The sequence below is a fragment of the Triticum dicoccoides genome, chromosome 7A, assembly GCF_002162155.2.
Source record: "Triticum dicoccoides isolate Atlit2015 ecotype Zavitan chromosome 7A, WEW_v2.0, whole genome shotgun sequence".
NCBI lineage: Eukaryota > Viridiplantae > Streptophyta > Magnoliopsida > Poales > Poaceae > Triticum > Triticum dicoccoides.
This window is the reverse complement of record NC_041392.1, coordinates 715,872,464-715,888,353: the sequence shown is the minus strand read 5'-3', so window position 1 is coordinate 715,888,353 and position 15,890 is coordinate 715,872,464. Positions and strand designations below refer to the sequence as shown.

Here is a 15,890-nt window from a genome sequence, read left to right as displayed (position 1 = left end):
CCCCCTTCCCGATAAAAAACTATTGAGTTACAATATCAGTCGGGGACGACACTACACTTGCATGCCTATTGCCAGACATGCAAACTGCTACCCCTCCCCTGGCAAACACACCCTGAGTTGCAATCGCGTAAAAGAAATGTAGTTGTAGTTGGGGATGACACTTGCAGTTGGTTGTCTAGTGGCAGATATACAACTGCCCCCTCTCCTGGCAAAAAATATATATTTACGCAAAGACCAGTCCTTCAACAATTGCATGTAGAGTAAAACGTGTGTGGTTGTGCACGGATAAATGAACATGCTACATACAATCAATTTTTTCATTTGAGGCCAAAAATAAAGAATAAATAAAAACATAGTTACACACGGATACAATGCGTGCTGTCACATGTAGATCAACGTACATGTAGCTGATAGTCTGATTTTATAAATGACAAGAATACACGTGAAGAATTAAGAATTAATAAATGTCAAAAAATAAAAATGGAAAAACACACAAACATACTTCAAAGAAGGAATTATGAGAGCAAAGGAGAACAAGAAAAAAAGAAGAAGAATGCAAATAATATTTTTTTTAAAAGAACAAACAAAAAATTCAAAAGGAAAACTATCCTAAAAATCCAAAATGAATTGGCTCAAGTCATTTTGAAAAAATAATACAGAATGTTGCGACCAAAAAAAGAAAATGCAACACAAATTTGCACGAATTGGCGCATAGATTAAAAGGTTTATCACATTACCAAATCTTAAATGAGCAAAGCTGACCCGCAGTGTGGAGGAAAATAAATAAATAATGCATGGAGGAAAATGAAAGTGTTCATTGATTATGACATGCCAAAAGATATAGGGAAACATAGGACACACATGCTGATCAAGTAGAAAAAACAAGTCAACGCTCTTTGCACTTTTTTTGTTGCGATGAACGCTCATTGCACTTTGCACGGTCTATTTTCACCTGTAGCCCAACAGACAAAAGAAAAAAGAAAGGCGACAGATGGGCGCCGGTGCACCGGCCGACAGTTTCGGCCGGTCGGCCCCCGGCCGTATGATACGATGTGTAACTGCCATTAGATTTGAGTCTTCATCCTCGCGTCTATCCTTCAGTACGAGAGATCTCAAGGAAAACATGGCCGTCACGCTCGCCCTCAGCCACTACGCCCTCGCTTGCGGTCGCTACCCCACGGCACCCTGTGCTCGTCCCTCCGCCGCCTGTGCTCGCCGTCTCTGGTCGCCGCTGAGGAAGACGCCCGCTGGTGGCAGCGCATGGTTGTCGTCTCGCAGCATTTTTTTCAGTGGTTGTAGCAAACGGCGACGACGGTTGCAACAAAAATGGTCGCCGCATTGATTGTAGCTCGTCGTGTGTGCCGATCGCAGCATTTTCATTGCTGGTTGTAGCAAAAAAAATTGACCTCAACGGTAGTAGCAAAAAATAGATGGTGGTAGACCGCGGTTGCAGCAAAAATTCGCCCTCGCCGGTAGAAGCAAAAAGTAGACGGTGGCAGCAAAAATTCATCCACGCCGATATTAGCAAATTGTCTCGTCGGTAGTAGCAAAAGTAAATGGCGGTTGCAACAAAAGCGGTCGTCTCCCCGTCGCGCGGTATGGCCATTTGGTTGTAGCAAAAAAAAATTAGCAGTCATAGCAAAATTAGATTATGGTTGTAGCAAAAAACATTGTCGTCACTGTTATGAGAGGCAGAGTGGTCAGTTGGTTGTAGCAAATTTTGTGGCCGATCGTAGCAAAAACCGACAATGGTTGCAGCACCGGCTTATCGGTTGTTTGCCATTGCCAGCGATGGTCATCTCAGCCATCTCATCATAAAACTTCGGCGGTCGGTGGCTCGCAGCACCTAGGCTCGCCGCCCCATGCCGTTTCGTGTCTAACTCCAAGGAGTTAGGGGCCGTCGGGAGCAGGGAGGATGTGAGGACAACGACATATGGAATCTGTGGGAGATGGGAGGAAGAGTTCGCTGAGAAGGAATAAAAAAAGAAGGACATAGGAGAGGTCACTCCGGTGGTGGAGCTTGCCGGGAAGCCGTGGCGGACCGGCGGAGCGAGAAACGGCTCAGGGGATCATGGGGGAGAATATAAGGTTGCGATGCGTTTGTGGAAGAAGACGACCAGGAAAAAAACTGCGATGTGTGGGCCTGTGTCCAACGCAGGGGGTGGGATGCCAGACGCATGATCGAAACGAAACGCACAGCCCGCATGCGACCGGCCAAAGTTTCAGACGGTCCGCCGGGTGGATACGTTTCCCAGAAAGAAACAAGCCGGCTGCGTCATCCTAAAACAGGCCGATTTAAACATGACAAGCAGCTAAAATAAAAAAAATCAACTGAGGCATCGACTGTGACTTCGATAGAAATCAGTGGACTGAGTTTTAGTCGCTCCACTAGTTGTATGATTCGGTCATCATTTAAGAAATATCACCACAATTTTTTCGTAATATTAACACAATTTTAATGTGCATGATGTACACGGGAGGAGAAGTCGATAGCGATAAATCACAGAAGAAACCAATTGTAGTAAAGAGATAACTAATGATGAAATATTAATTCAAATGAATAATCTATGAAGTTAATAATATGAAATTTTGTTATACATTGCTAAATCCCCTAAGCCTTTTTCTGATATCTTGCATTGGAGCAATGGCAGCTTGGTGCTGGAGCCACTGCATATTTTGTGCTTTGTTGATAGGCCATTGTGGATGATCAATGCGCTCCACGAGCTTGGTCTCGTCGTTTAGAAAACTATATCTCAGCATGTCGTTCCCCACGAGGATGTAGGTGCACCCACCGTCTCCCTCCATCACCGCGGCGTCCATGAAAAAGTTGGAATGGGAGCCGAGGAAGAGGACATGGTCGGCCAAGCTCTGAATGTCCCTCATCACCCACCGCATCTTATCTTGTTCCAGCGCATGCACCACCAGAGACACAACGCCTGCTCGGTCAGCATCGTAGACGCTAACGCGGACCAGGACAGACACCCACAATAGCTGACCCTAGAACTCAAAGACGTAGCTGTCACTCCGGTGCCCATGTTTACCGTATCGTGGTAATCAGAGCAACCTCTTCCAATACATCACAACAAAACCCTAAAACCACATCAACACCGCCTCCATGTCTTCGTCTACGGCTGTCGCCCTCAACCTTGGTGCGTCGCCGTCTGAGAAGCTTGCAAGGGGGAACTACATCCTCTGGAAAGCACAGGTGCTTCCGGCTCTGCGAGGTGCGCAGGTGACCGGGCTCCTGGACAACACAAACACCGCTCCACCCAAGACCGTGGAGATCACACAGGCAGATAAAACTACTGCCGCGGCGCCAAATCCCCTATATGGACCCTGGATTGCCAAAGATCAACAGGTTCTGTCATATTTACTAAACTCCATGTCTCCAAACATCCTTGCACAGGTTGTGGGGAAGGAGTCCACCTTCGAGCTGTGGACTACGGTGACAACGCTCTTCGCCTCCCAATCGCAGTCCCGGATTACCAATCTGAGGATCGCGATCACCAACACCAAGAACGGCAGCATGTCAAGCTCTGCCTACATGGCGAAGATGAAAAGCCTTGGAGACAAACTAGCAGCTGCTGGTCGTCCAGTGTCAGATCCTAAGATGGTAGATTACATCCTTGCGGGACTTGACCATGATTATGATTCTGTAGTTGCAGCCATCGGCGCTGTCAAGAACATCATCACACCCGACAACCTCTTCGCCCAAATCTCTGCATGTGACCAAAGGATAGAGATGTTGGGTGATTCTTCTTCAGGCGGCTTCCATACTTCAGCAAATGCGGCCTACAGAGGTCGCCCTCAAGCTCGTGGGAAATCATATCGTGGGCGAGGTGGAAGGGGTCGTGGCTGTGGAGATCGCCCCTCCTCTCCTTCTGGTGATGGCGGTAGCTACAGAGGACGCCCTCGTCATCAACAACAGCAGCAGCAACGTGACCAGCAGCCGCAACGTGGTTACCCCGAGTGCCAGATTTGTCTCAAACATCATCCAGGGGGCGCGCGAGTATGCTGGTGGCGCTATGAAGATGGTGATCAAGAAGAAAAAGGAGCACATGCAGCAACCTATGGTGTGGATACCAATTGGTATGCTGACACCGACGCCACAAATCATATCACCGGTGAGCTCGACAAGCTGACAATGCGGGAGAAGTACAATGGAGGCGACCAAATTCACACGGCAAACGGTTCTGGTATGGCAATTACACATGTTGGTAGTTCAATTGTTAAAAACCCCATTAGAGATTTGCATCTGAAAAACATATTGCATGTCCCTGAATCATCCATAAATCTTCTTTCCGTTCACCGATTCACTCTTGACAATCATGTTCTCATAGAGTTCTATCCTTATTTTTTCTTGGTTAAGGACTTGGCCACAAGGACAATCATTCTTAGAGGACGGTGCGAGGGAGGTATCTACCCACTCATATCATCATCACCGTCATCATGGTCCAATAAACAAGCACATGCTGTGACCAAGCCATCTTCAGCCAAGTGGCATAGTCTCTTGGGTCATCCATCATCTGTCATAGTTAGATATGTCCTTAGCAAGAATAAGCTCTCATATGAGCCTAGAGTTGAGTCGGTTTTTGATCCATGTCAACAAGCCAAAAGTCATCAGTTGCCGTACCCTATCTCTACTAGTGTATCCACTGCACCGTTGCAACTTATTTTTTCAGATGTATGGGGACCAGCTCCCATATCAGTTGGCAGATTTTCTTACTATGTTAGCTTCATTGATGATTATAGTAAATTTACTTGGATTTACTTGCTAAAGAAAAGATCCGATGTATTCCAAGTTTTTATCAATTTCCAGGATCTTGTTGAACGCAAACTTAGCTCCAAAATCATTGCTATGCAAACAGATTGGGGTGGTGAGTATGAGAAGCTCAATTCTTTCTTCCAAAAACTTGGTATCTCTCATCACATTTCTTGTCCCCATGCTCACCAGCAAAACGGATCTGCCGAAAGGAAGCATCGACACATTGTTGATGTAGGCCTTGTTTTGCTAGCAAATGCGTCTATGCCACTCAAGTTCTGGGATGAAGCCTTCTTAACTGCCACCTATCTCATCAACTTGCTTCCTAGTAAGGTCATCAAGTTTGAAACACCCATCACACGTCTTCTTGGCATTGTACCAAATTACAGGTCGCTTCGTATCTTTGGTTGTGCTTGTTGGCCAAATCTTAGGCCTTATAACACGCGTAAACTTGCGTTTCGTTCAAAGAGATGTGTGTTCTTAGGATATAGTCCAATGCACAAAGGAGTAAAATGTTTAGATGTTCCTACGGGAAGAGTTTACATATCCAGGGATGTCGTTTTTGATGAGTCTGTTTTCCCATTTGCATCTCTTCATCCTAATGCTGGTGCCCTTCTTCGAAAGGAAATTCTTCTCCTTCCTCAAAATCTTAGGAGTTTTGATCATGGGGGCGACAATTGTACTAACCAAAATGTTGGCACTTGAGTGAACGGGTCCGGGAACTCCGGCAGCCCCTGGTGCTGGTGGTGGTGGCCGTCTGGTGGTGATTGTCGTGATGATGACCTGGCCATCGTGATGGTGATGATGATGGCCGGGCGTCATTGATGGAGATGCCGCCAATCGATGCTGAATGATGGCTTGCTGGGTGGAAATAAGATGCGTACCATTGCGAGGGTGTGATGGACTACGGTGGATTGTTCTGGGCCGTTATCTATGTTGGACGATCCGAGTTGGGCCATGAACGAATAGGTCATGGCTTGGAAACTCAAACAGTATGTATTTTACATTCTAGTGCCCTGTAATACAGTTATCAGCCAGGTCCCCAGCCGTTTGATCATGCGACCTGGGATTGTTGGATCAGCCTTTTGAAGCACACCACTTAAAGTGTGTTATATCGACTAGAGGGGGGGGTGAATGGGCGATTTTTATGAATTCTTCATTGAGGAATTTGCTAGTGAGGAAATTTCTTAGCGAAGAACAACTTGCAGCGGAATAAGTACTCAGAAGTAAACATAACAGAAGACAAGCATAGTCATCATGATGTAATGAAGACAAGCACAGAGTACAGAAAACGTAGTCACAGGATAACACTAGATGAAGACAAACAGACTGAAGAAATTGAACTGAGGAAATTGAGAAAGTCTTCAGTCAAAGTCTTCAAACACAGATATGACAAGCAAACAACACAATGATAAGGAAACAAAAGAGTTGAGGAAATAGAACCAGTTGGCTTGGTGAAGAAAATGATTTGGTAGACCAGTTCCAACTGCTGTCTCAGTTGTAAATCTGGTTGGAGCGGCTAGGTATTTAAACCTGAGGACACACAGTCTCGGACACACAGTCCTCACCGTATTCTACTTGAGCTAAGGTCACACAGACCTCGCCCAATCACTCGTGGTAAGTCTTCAGGTGACTTCCGAACCTTCACAAACTCGGTCACTCGGCGATCCACAATTCCTCTTGGATGCTCTAGACCATGACGCCTAACCATCTGGAAGAAGCACAGTCTTCAAAGGTAACAAGCGTCGGATCCACGCAGGATCAATCTCTTCAGTGATGCTCAATCACTTTGGGTTTGTAGGTGTTTGGGTTTGGGTTTTCCTCACTCGATGATTTTCGCTCAAAGTCCTCAGAGGATGGGATGCTCTCAATTGACAAGTGTCAGTTTCTCTCAGAGCAGCCAACCAGCTAGTGGTTGTAGGGGGCGGCTATTTATAGCCTAGGGAGCAGCCCGACATGATAAGACATAAATGCCCTTCAATGATATGACCATTAGGTGGATAAGATATTTTGGGACAGCTGGCGCGCAGCACAACAACGGTCGGAAATTTGAGGTTCAAAATCCTCAGGGCTATCATGTTCCTCACTGTGTAGGCAATCCGCACTGGCGAATTCCTAACTCCTTAGTCAGAACAAATTCCTCAGAGACCAGAAGAACTTCGTCTCTGTCACTGATGAAATTGACTGAACTTATGAGATTTCCAATGGCTTCACTCGAAGGGATTGGTAGGTGTAGGATTTTGAGTTGAGCATCACATGGAAATTTTTCCTTAGTATTTCCTCGACCCTCTTTAACAGTATGGTGTTTCCTATGACTCAGGAAAGAGAAAATGAAACTACGAAAACAAAAGTCTTCACGCTTCATGTTCCTCGAATGAATAACAAGTCTTCAAGGTCACACCAATTTCTTCACTTTTAAAGTCTTCAGAAAGTCTTCAGAATACCAAAGTCTTCAGTCAAAGAACTTCATTTTTAGGGGTCGACTTTCTCTGTAAATATCAAACTCCTCATAGACTTATAGACCTGTGTACACTAATAAACACATTAGATCCTTAACCTATAAGTATTTTAATACACCAAAATCACTAAGGGGCACTAGATGCACTTACAATCCCCCCCTTTTTGGTGATTGATGACAACACAGGTTAAGTTTTCAACGGGGATAATCATATGAAGTGTAAATACTGATATTGAGGAATTTGATTGCAAGATATAGAAGAACTCCCCCTGAAGATGTGCATAGTGAGGAATTTGCTTTTGAAGCAATGCACACTTGAAGAGTTGAATCATGGAGATCTCCCCCTATATCTTGTAATTTATACACGCATTTGATATATAATATGAAGAATTTGAAATGCATGATGAAATATGGTGACTGACGAATTTCAGCATGCGTGCGATAATATTAACGAGGAATAAGCATGCAGAATAACGTAGAAGAAGTATCAGACCACCATCGGGTTTATGTTTACAACTCGATCCAATAAAAGTTTCAGAAGAACGAGAGTTGTAACTTAGCAAAAAAACGCCCATATAGTAGACCCGCTTGAAGACTAACCCAAATTTCTCCCCCTTTGTCATCGAATGACCAAAAGGATCAAAACTGAGGACTAACACCCCTGAAGATAATCAAGTTGATGAAGGAGCGCCAGCGTTGTTGGGGTCGATTGTTGTAGTAGGGCCTGCCGCTGTGTCGTCCAAGTCTTCATGTTCATCAGTGTCATGCGATGAAGAATAGGAGCTGGCCACCAAAGAAGGAACCTTGACCTTCTTGTATTTCTTCGGAGGAGGTGCAGACCAGTCAAATTCTTCCTTGAGACTCATTTTCTTCAGATCTTTAGCGCTGTAGACATGAGAGAGAACAGCCCAGGTACGGTTGAAGGTTTCATGGAGGTAGTAGTGGTTTTTCTTCACTGTATTGTGTGTGGAGGTCATGTTGTGAAGAATTGAACTAAACTGACGCTTGACCCATTTATGATTGCGATCAACCTTCTGATGAAGACTGAGGAGTAACTCACGATCAGTCATCACCCTGGGTGTTGTGGCTTGAGGATTTTGCTTGGTGTTGTTGGCGGCAGAGTCATGAGTGGCAGAGTCATCATTGGTGGAATAGGATACATCCTTGCGAAATTGACCATCCAATAGACGAATGCCTTCATCTATCACAGCAGCTGCCTTGCCTTTGTCATCAGCTGAGGAAAATGTCCGTTTGAGGACTTTAATTGGAGGCAAGTAGCTGCAGTGGTTCAGAGTGTCAGCTTTGTAGTTGAGTGAAGACCTTGTCCTGATGAATCTCATAATCCACGGCGCATAAGACTTCAGCTCAAATGGTGACATAGTTATATTGGCCAGAGTCCTCATGAAGAAATCATGAAAGTTGACGGGAACACCATGAATGATGTTGAAAATAAGATTCTTCATGATGCCAACGACTTCTTCATCATTTGAGTCGTGGCCTTTGATAGGACTCATTGTCTTCGACAGAATGCGATAGACAGTCCGAGGCACATACAATAATTCCTTGACGAGGAAATTGGTTCGAGGGGCCTGCCCTGGCTTCAAGGCTTCATCAAAACTTGCATGTAGTGATTTGTAAGCTCATGTTCACTATAGACACAACATGCACCTTCAAGGGGAGGACTGAGTGGTAGGGCACGAAGCAATTCAGAAGCTGGTGCCTTGTAATGAGTATTTTCTTTCATCCAGTCCAGTACCCATGAGTTCACATCTTTAGAATCTCCTGTGATCTGCAGCGTTGCATAGAACTAAAGAATGAGTTCTTCATTCCAATCACAGATGTCAGTGCAGAAGTTTAGCAGCCCAGCATCGTGAAGAACACTGAGGACTGGCTCGAAGCACGGCAGAGACTCCATGTCCACGTGAGGAATATGTGCATGATCGAAGACTTTGTCTTTGTTAAACAGCACTATGGAATAGAAATTTGCTTGACTAGCAGTCCAAAAACGTCTCTTCCTTATGCGAGCAGAGTCATAGGGGTTGTAATCTGTGAAGAATACATGCTCGCCAAAGAAGTCTTCAGCCTTGAATTTTTGCTTCCTTGAGAACGGATCCTTTGGCTTTGGCAGAGGAGTGTTAGTGAGTTGCATCACGACCTCAGGAATCGCGATCTCAGGTTCATCAGTCTGAGGAATTTCTGGTTCCTCTTCAGGTGCAGTCTGTGTTGTCACATGATCAGCAGCAGCAGTTTCTTCAGCACTAGTGGCTGGAATGTCTTCACGCAAAGACGAGGTGGGATGAGTTTCTTCAGAGCCCATTTGAACTGTTGGTGCAGGGGACTGAGGAATTTGTTGTAGCGGGGTGAAGAGTGGATAATTTGGATGCTGACTTTCCCAAAAGTCATCATTCATCACAGGTGTTGTACTTCCAATATCCACGTCTTCATGTACATTACGTTTATGAATATGCAATTACATAAATATTGTGTTGGAAACTTTTACATGGATATAGAAACTAAATAGGTCAGATCAATCTGACCTTTATGATTAGCATTTGTCATTTCAGATGTTTCTCGAACCATCCAACCATTAGGGCAAGAGCTTGTTCACCGGTTTCGACTTCGAATGGGTTGGTGACATTGTATCTACAAGCAAAGCCATGGCAAACTCCTGGAAAGATCTTCCCGAAGTAAGGTATCTACAACAAAGCAATATGACATGAGGCCACGTAGCACTTGGGTTAAAAGACCTTCTGACTAGTCATGTCAATTCACTTATGAGATGGTGTATTGAAATCTTTGGTCGGTCTAACACCATTTTCACAAGCCTACCTTTTTTTATTAACCTACCAAATCCAGTAAACAAAGTGCAGAATTACACATCCACGATTGTACCTCCGTTCTCATTTACTTGTTGAAGAAATGTTACCGCCTTAAACTTTCTCACGATACAAAGTAACAATGTTTTTTTATAAAAAAATATTGCAGAATGTGATAATTTTATTAAAAATACTTCATAAAATAGTAAATTTGACATCAGAAGAAATAGAGTGTAATTGCGCACTTCAAGATAATCCACCTACAACCTTGTCAGGAAATATGAGGCCTTATTCAATAAAAATCTTTATATTTCTTCATTTTGGTAACGTTAACATGTGAGATGCGTAGCAATTATACACACTACGATATTCAAAAAATGGATCTTGTCCTTCAAAAAACTATATTTCAAACTTTGGAATAACAATGCGAGCATAACTATGTTAATGGCATCAAGAGTCAACAAAATCAAAATTAACTCACCTTGTCACTTCTTTTGCGAAGGGCATTCATAAACTGATATATGAACTTTTGTGGTGTAGCTTGGTCATATTCGCCTCCAAGGATTTCAATGGGACACTTGATCTCTGAGTTCCAGAGAAACTTCAAATATGAATATAAGGGAGTCACACTAAAACTAACAACCTCATAAGTAAAAATAAAAGTGCACCTCTCATATCACCGACAATGACTGAGTAAGGATGGGAGATGACAACTGCCTTCACCTCATTCATTTTCGCTACCTCCACTGCGAACTTTCCTGTTAGTGCAACATAACAAAAGGATTATCGGATTAAGTCTAGGATGAAAGGATTAAAGTTGACTATATTATGATTTCTTTCAATAATGTATACTGATTTCACTGACCACCCCAACAGTATCCTCCAACTCCAAGACTAAATTTTCGCTCTTTTCTCAAGGTTGCAAATATTGGTTTAGCATCTTGAGCAGCTTTTACCTGTTAGATAAACCAAGTAAATAAGATAACACTTGCAAAATTATCTTGACAGTAAATCTATTTCCGCCCGAACCACTACAGAACTTCAACAAAATATACCGGTTTCTTTTGGAACTTACCACTTTGATGATAGTATACTACAAGGTGTATTAGACTAATAGTCGAGAAAAGTAATGTAAATGTTTAATAAAAGTCAAGGGAATGTTATTATTGGAATATATTACCGGAGAGTGCTCACTGAGCCATTGTGTGAGGTTTTCACCTGGTGCCCCCGTTAAAGGTTGCCCATTAAAGAAATCAGGGACCACGACATAGTATCCAGCTTCACCAATTTTGTCTGCTATCTTCCTTCCTTGTCATGTTAAACATTAATCACAACCATACATGATTTGAAATTGATTCATATACGTCACTTTGAGCACGATCCGCCAAAAATAGTTGGTGCCCAACAGCACTAGCATCAGCCAAAAAAACGAATAACCTCCTCCCTATAGGCCCGCTGCTGGCCTCCATGTATGATCCTGCAAGCGTCGGCCGTAAATTTGTCCTGTGTATAGCAACGCTTTACACGATTTCTACTTATAGATGTATAGATATTGGGATAAAGAAGTTATTGACCGGCACGACACTCTATGCATGCTCATGTAACTTTGTACATACCATTTAACTTAAACAGCAGTGCTACTACTTCCTTCGGAGGACGATAATATTAGTCTGACACAGGAATTTAGGTAGTCAATTTAACTGGAAAACATATACATAATACAAAAAATACATATTTAGAAACTTTTGTTGATGACAAATCTAGAAAATACCTTCGAAGCCATACAATCCATTTTTCGGTAATGAAATCAAACACATAAAACCCGTGCCTGACTTATATCACATCCGAAGGAAGTATCTTGCTTTGCTTTTATATATAAGAGGAAGAAAGGGAAAGTTGTTGCTGAACCCCACGACATGTACACTATACATCCAGGACATCCATTTTTGCGTTGAATTATGTAGGCATAAATTTACTTTTCTTTTATTTGAAACTAAACCATGCATAAACACGAAACTTAACGCATAATATTTAGGTCTTTTTGATGGAACAGAAATACTTAAAATGATCGGCAATGGATTGTCGAACCTCAGCAACGGCGCTTCGAATCCTGAAGAAATGAAAATGGAATAGCCATGTTCATGCAGTTCTTCTTCACACAAAAGGAAAACAAGCCAGATATGCAAAAAAAATTGCACAATATACAGTGAACCAACATGTCCCATGTACAATTTAAACAAAAGAACTAACCGTAGACGTCGGAGGCCAGGACAACGGCCCGGTCGGAGTGGATGGCGCCGGTAACGTAAGCCGTGTAGCCAGCAAAGTCATGGACGACTTTTCCCGCCTCGACCCTGGCGGCCGTCATGTCCGGCGGGTTGTCGTGGCACTGCGAGTGTGGTGGGGCGGAGACTGCTCTGCCGGTGAGCACGGCGAGGCAGAGGAAGAACGGGTACAGAACCTCCATAGCCATGGCTCTCTAGCACACTCAGTTTGTTGTGCGGTAGGTGGACTACTGGACTTCACTGATTTGCAGCTAGCGGTAGGTGGCATGGAGGTTTTCCTTGCAGGGAAGTGGCGTGGAAGTTGCCACGTTGCTTCCTTTCTTTCCTAGTCGTTTCTTATCTTTTGGTGCGTGTACTGTTCTCTGCTTGAGCGCATCATCTTCCTCCTTTCTGTTTGACCCCACGGCTCATAAGCGACAGCCGAGGACGGCGAAGGGTCACCATCGTTCTGTTCTCGCATCTTCTATTAGTACTGATTTGTTACAATCCACTATTTTTTGGAGAGAATTTCTGATTTATACTTTTTTAATCATGACAATACAACGAATATCAGAAATGATAAAAATTACATTCGGATCCGCAAACCACCTAGCGACGATTATAAGCAGTGGAGCAAGCCGTGCAACCATGCCATATAAACATGTCATTTATGCAGATCATAAATTACATTTTTTGCATTACTCCATGTATGCAACGCCACGTCATCGATTCATGCATGTTAGTCATAGATTATTTTTTACATTAAATTTTGTATTGTAAATGTGTTGTGGGGTTGCAGGACACCTATGTAGTTTACTCTCCCCATTTTGTTAGACACCACATTCTTTTAACCTTATTTTTATTTTTATATTTATATGCTTCATATTTATATTGTTTTTAAGCTTAATGTGTTTCCCATACATTTTGGATGATCTTGCAGCGACTATTTACACATTTCTTTTACCAAGGTTCCCGCAGCAATACGTGGGGCATCATCTAGCTTAATTGAGTCATGACGGCGAAGGCTCAACAAAACAAGTCATGCCCGCTAGGAAGGCGAGTAGGCTGGGCGACATAATTGGCTGAGGACTCCGCCTGAACATGGGAATCTAAAGGTTCTCCAGACTTGGTTGTCACTCAAATTGTGGACTCCTATCAACGTGGAATCTAAAGGTTGTCCAGACTTGGTTGTCACTCAAATTGTGGACTCCTATCAACGTGGGAATCTAAAGGTTGTCCAGACTTGGTTGTCACTCAAATTGTGGACTCCTATCAACGTGGGAATCTAAAGGTTCTCCAGACTTGGTTGTCACTCAAATTGTGGACTCCTATCAACGTGGGAATCTAAAGGTTCTCCAGACTTGGTTGTCACTCCACTGTCATGAGATCAGAACCCATTTTTATCTACAGCGGCGTTTTGGCGTGATTGGTTTAAACGGTGCGCCCCTTGGAATCCAGGGATCACGCCATATACGAATGTTTCCTCCATTGCCCACTTGCCAAATATATCCTTGCTTCACTAGCTCCAGACCATGCCCAATGGCAAGCCATGTTGTCGATTTGTTCCCCGTAAATACTGTATCTGTGATGGAACCGGATGGATAGTACTTAGCCCGCAAAACCTGTGCGCATAGGCTGTCCGGGAACTCAATAAGCCTCCACGCTTGCAGCGCTAGCATTGCTTGGTTAAACAATCTCAAATCTTTGAATCCCATGCCACCTCTTCCCTTGGGTCTCAGCATACTCTCCCAACTGACCCAATGTGTTTTTTGCTTCCCTTTCTCTGCACCCCACCAGAACCGACGAATCATTCTTGTTAGAAACTACTTACAATGACATTTGACACACTTTGTCTATGTCCAGTGGAGACCTCGACTTGCCTGCACCATAGTCTGAATGTGGTGATTCATTTCTCTCCAGAGAACATCGTTCCAAGTCTATATCAATCGAAATCCATGCCGCTGTTGTGTACTTGGTCCAGGGTCCGATGACGAAAGGCATGGGCGAACAAGAGAGAAGAGAAGAGATGCTACTACCTCCGTCCTGGTTTATTGGTTCCCATTGTAATCTGTGTCAAATTTTGACTATCAATTTAACTAACAAAATGTTTATGCATGTCATCCAAAATTATATCATTGGAAAGTATGGTCAAATATGAATACAACGATATAATGTTTTTTGATATGCACTAATATTTTGTCAGTTAAATCTTTGGCCAAATTTGGCACAAATTACAAAGTGACTAATAAACCAGGACGGATGTAGTAGTGAATTCGGGAACTGATGGCGTGGCGGCGGCTGCGCGGGAAATGTACGAGTACAATTCAGCATTCGGGCCCTCTCCAATGCTCTACCTTGTACAAGTGCTAAGGCTGTCATGTAGGCAAAAAATATAATATGACAAGGTAATAAAGAGGAGGGAGATGAGTTTGGTGACCCCAAAAATAACCAATGCCAAGCACATGAACTTAGGCAAAAGTAATTAAATGAATGAAACCTACCAATGCATGGAATAATTTAGTTACTAAAACATTAAATGAGGGAAGTGTAGCACCAACAAATGAAGCACCTATACATTATGAACATTAGTTGCTAAACTTTTTAATGAGAGAGACCCGCGTTGCATTATCTATTTGATGGGATCAGCCTAATTATTTACTGGGTTCAGGCCTGATAAGACCTACTTATACGTACCTAACGAACAGCTATCCCTCATCTAAAAAAAAACAGCTATCCCTCAAAAAAGAAAAAACCTAACCAACAGCTTTCGGTGGGTTCAACTGCACCCAACGGTATAACGATGGTTCCACCTCTGCTGATATGTGAACCAGTTAGGTGCATATAACTTACAACCAAGCTATTTAGGCTCAGTAAAGGCAATAATACGTCTAACACATGTGTTGAACCAGCCTTCCTCCAACAAAAGAGAGCTTTCGCCTACACGTGTACAAGTTTGATTACAATTAGAACCTACCCACTTTGGGACTGGGGAGAGAGGACAGTTGTAGGGCACATGTTAGAGCATCTATAGCCGGGCGTCTCAAACCCCACTCAAACATCCGGACGGACGGCCTGGTCCAGAAAAAAAGCAACCCACACGAACGCCTCAAACCAGCCTCAAACTCCAGGCTGACCGGCACCCTCATCTCTAGCCCATATTTGAGGTAGATATAAGGTGGCCCTGGCACGTGCCATGTCGGACCCGCAATCCGACGCCAACTAAAATGGCACCAAATCCCCCCTCCCCCAACCTAGCTACCCGATTTCACTGGCTCCTCTCCTCCCTTCTCCCTCCTCCACGCCGACTGTCTCCGAGCTCCGCAGCCATTTCCAGCCTTAGCATTGCTAGCACTGGCACAACATTCCTCCTAGTCGTGCTAGCCACTGCCGACATTGTCACCGGCCCGGATGCTACCGCGGTACGTCCGGCAATTCTCGAATTGCACCTTGCCCTCTATGTGTTCGACACATTGTCCGGGAATGTTTTTTGGTGATTATTTCATATGCAAAATAATGGATACCGATGGTTAGTTGGACGAGCATTAGTGGCCAAACAATGAAAACCAAAGAGCTAATGTTTGAGTTATGCA

The 15,890-nt window shown here is 43.7% G+C and overlaps 1 protein-coding gene across 1 annotated transcript; it reads right to left on the bottom strand.

Annotated features, from left to right (window-relative positions):
- Window positions 1–9,608: 9,608 nt before the first annotated feature.
- LOC119330630 (endo-1,3;1,4-beta-D-glucanase-like) lies at window positions 9,609–12,602 on the bottom strand. The gene is made up of 7 exons (XM_037603751.1): window positions 12,287–12,602; window positions 12,125–12,146; window positions 11,217–11,340; window positions 10,902–10,992; window positions 10,705–10,794; window positions 10,518–10,621; window positions 9,609–9,916 (listed from the first exon to the last, which is right to left on the bottom strand). The coding sequence occupies exons 1-7, from the start codon at window positions 12,507–12,509 to the stop codon at window positions 9,776–9,778; spliced, it is 795 nt and encodes a 264-aa protein (XP_037459648.1). The 5' UTR covers window positions 12,510–12,602; the 3' UTR covers window positions 9,609–9,775.
- Between the last annotated feature and the right edge of the window lie 3,288 nt (window positions 12,603–15,890).

Coding starts and splice junctions, on each gene's coding strand:
- LOC119330630 (XM_037603751.1), bottom strand. CDS start 12,509: ATGGCTATGGAGGTTCTGTACCCGTTCTTCCTCTGCCTCGCCGTGCTC. Junction 12,147..12,286: donor CCTGGCCTCCGACGTCTACG/GTTAGTTCTTTT, acceptor TCATTTCTTCAG/GATTCGAAGCGCCGTTGCTG. Junction 9,917..10,517: donor TTCGCAAAAGAAGTGACAAG/GTGAGTTAATTT, acceptor GCTTTGTTGTAG/ATACCTTACTTCGGGAAGAT.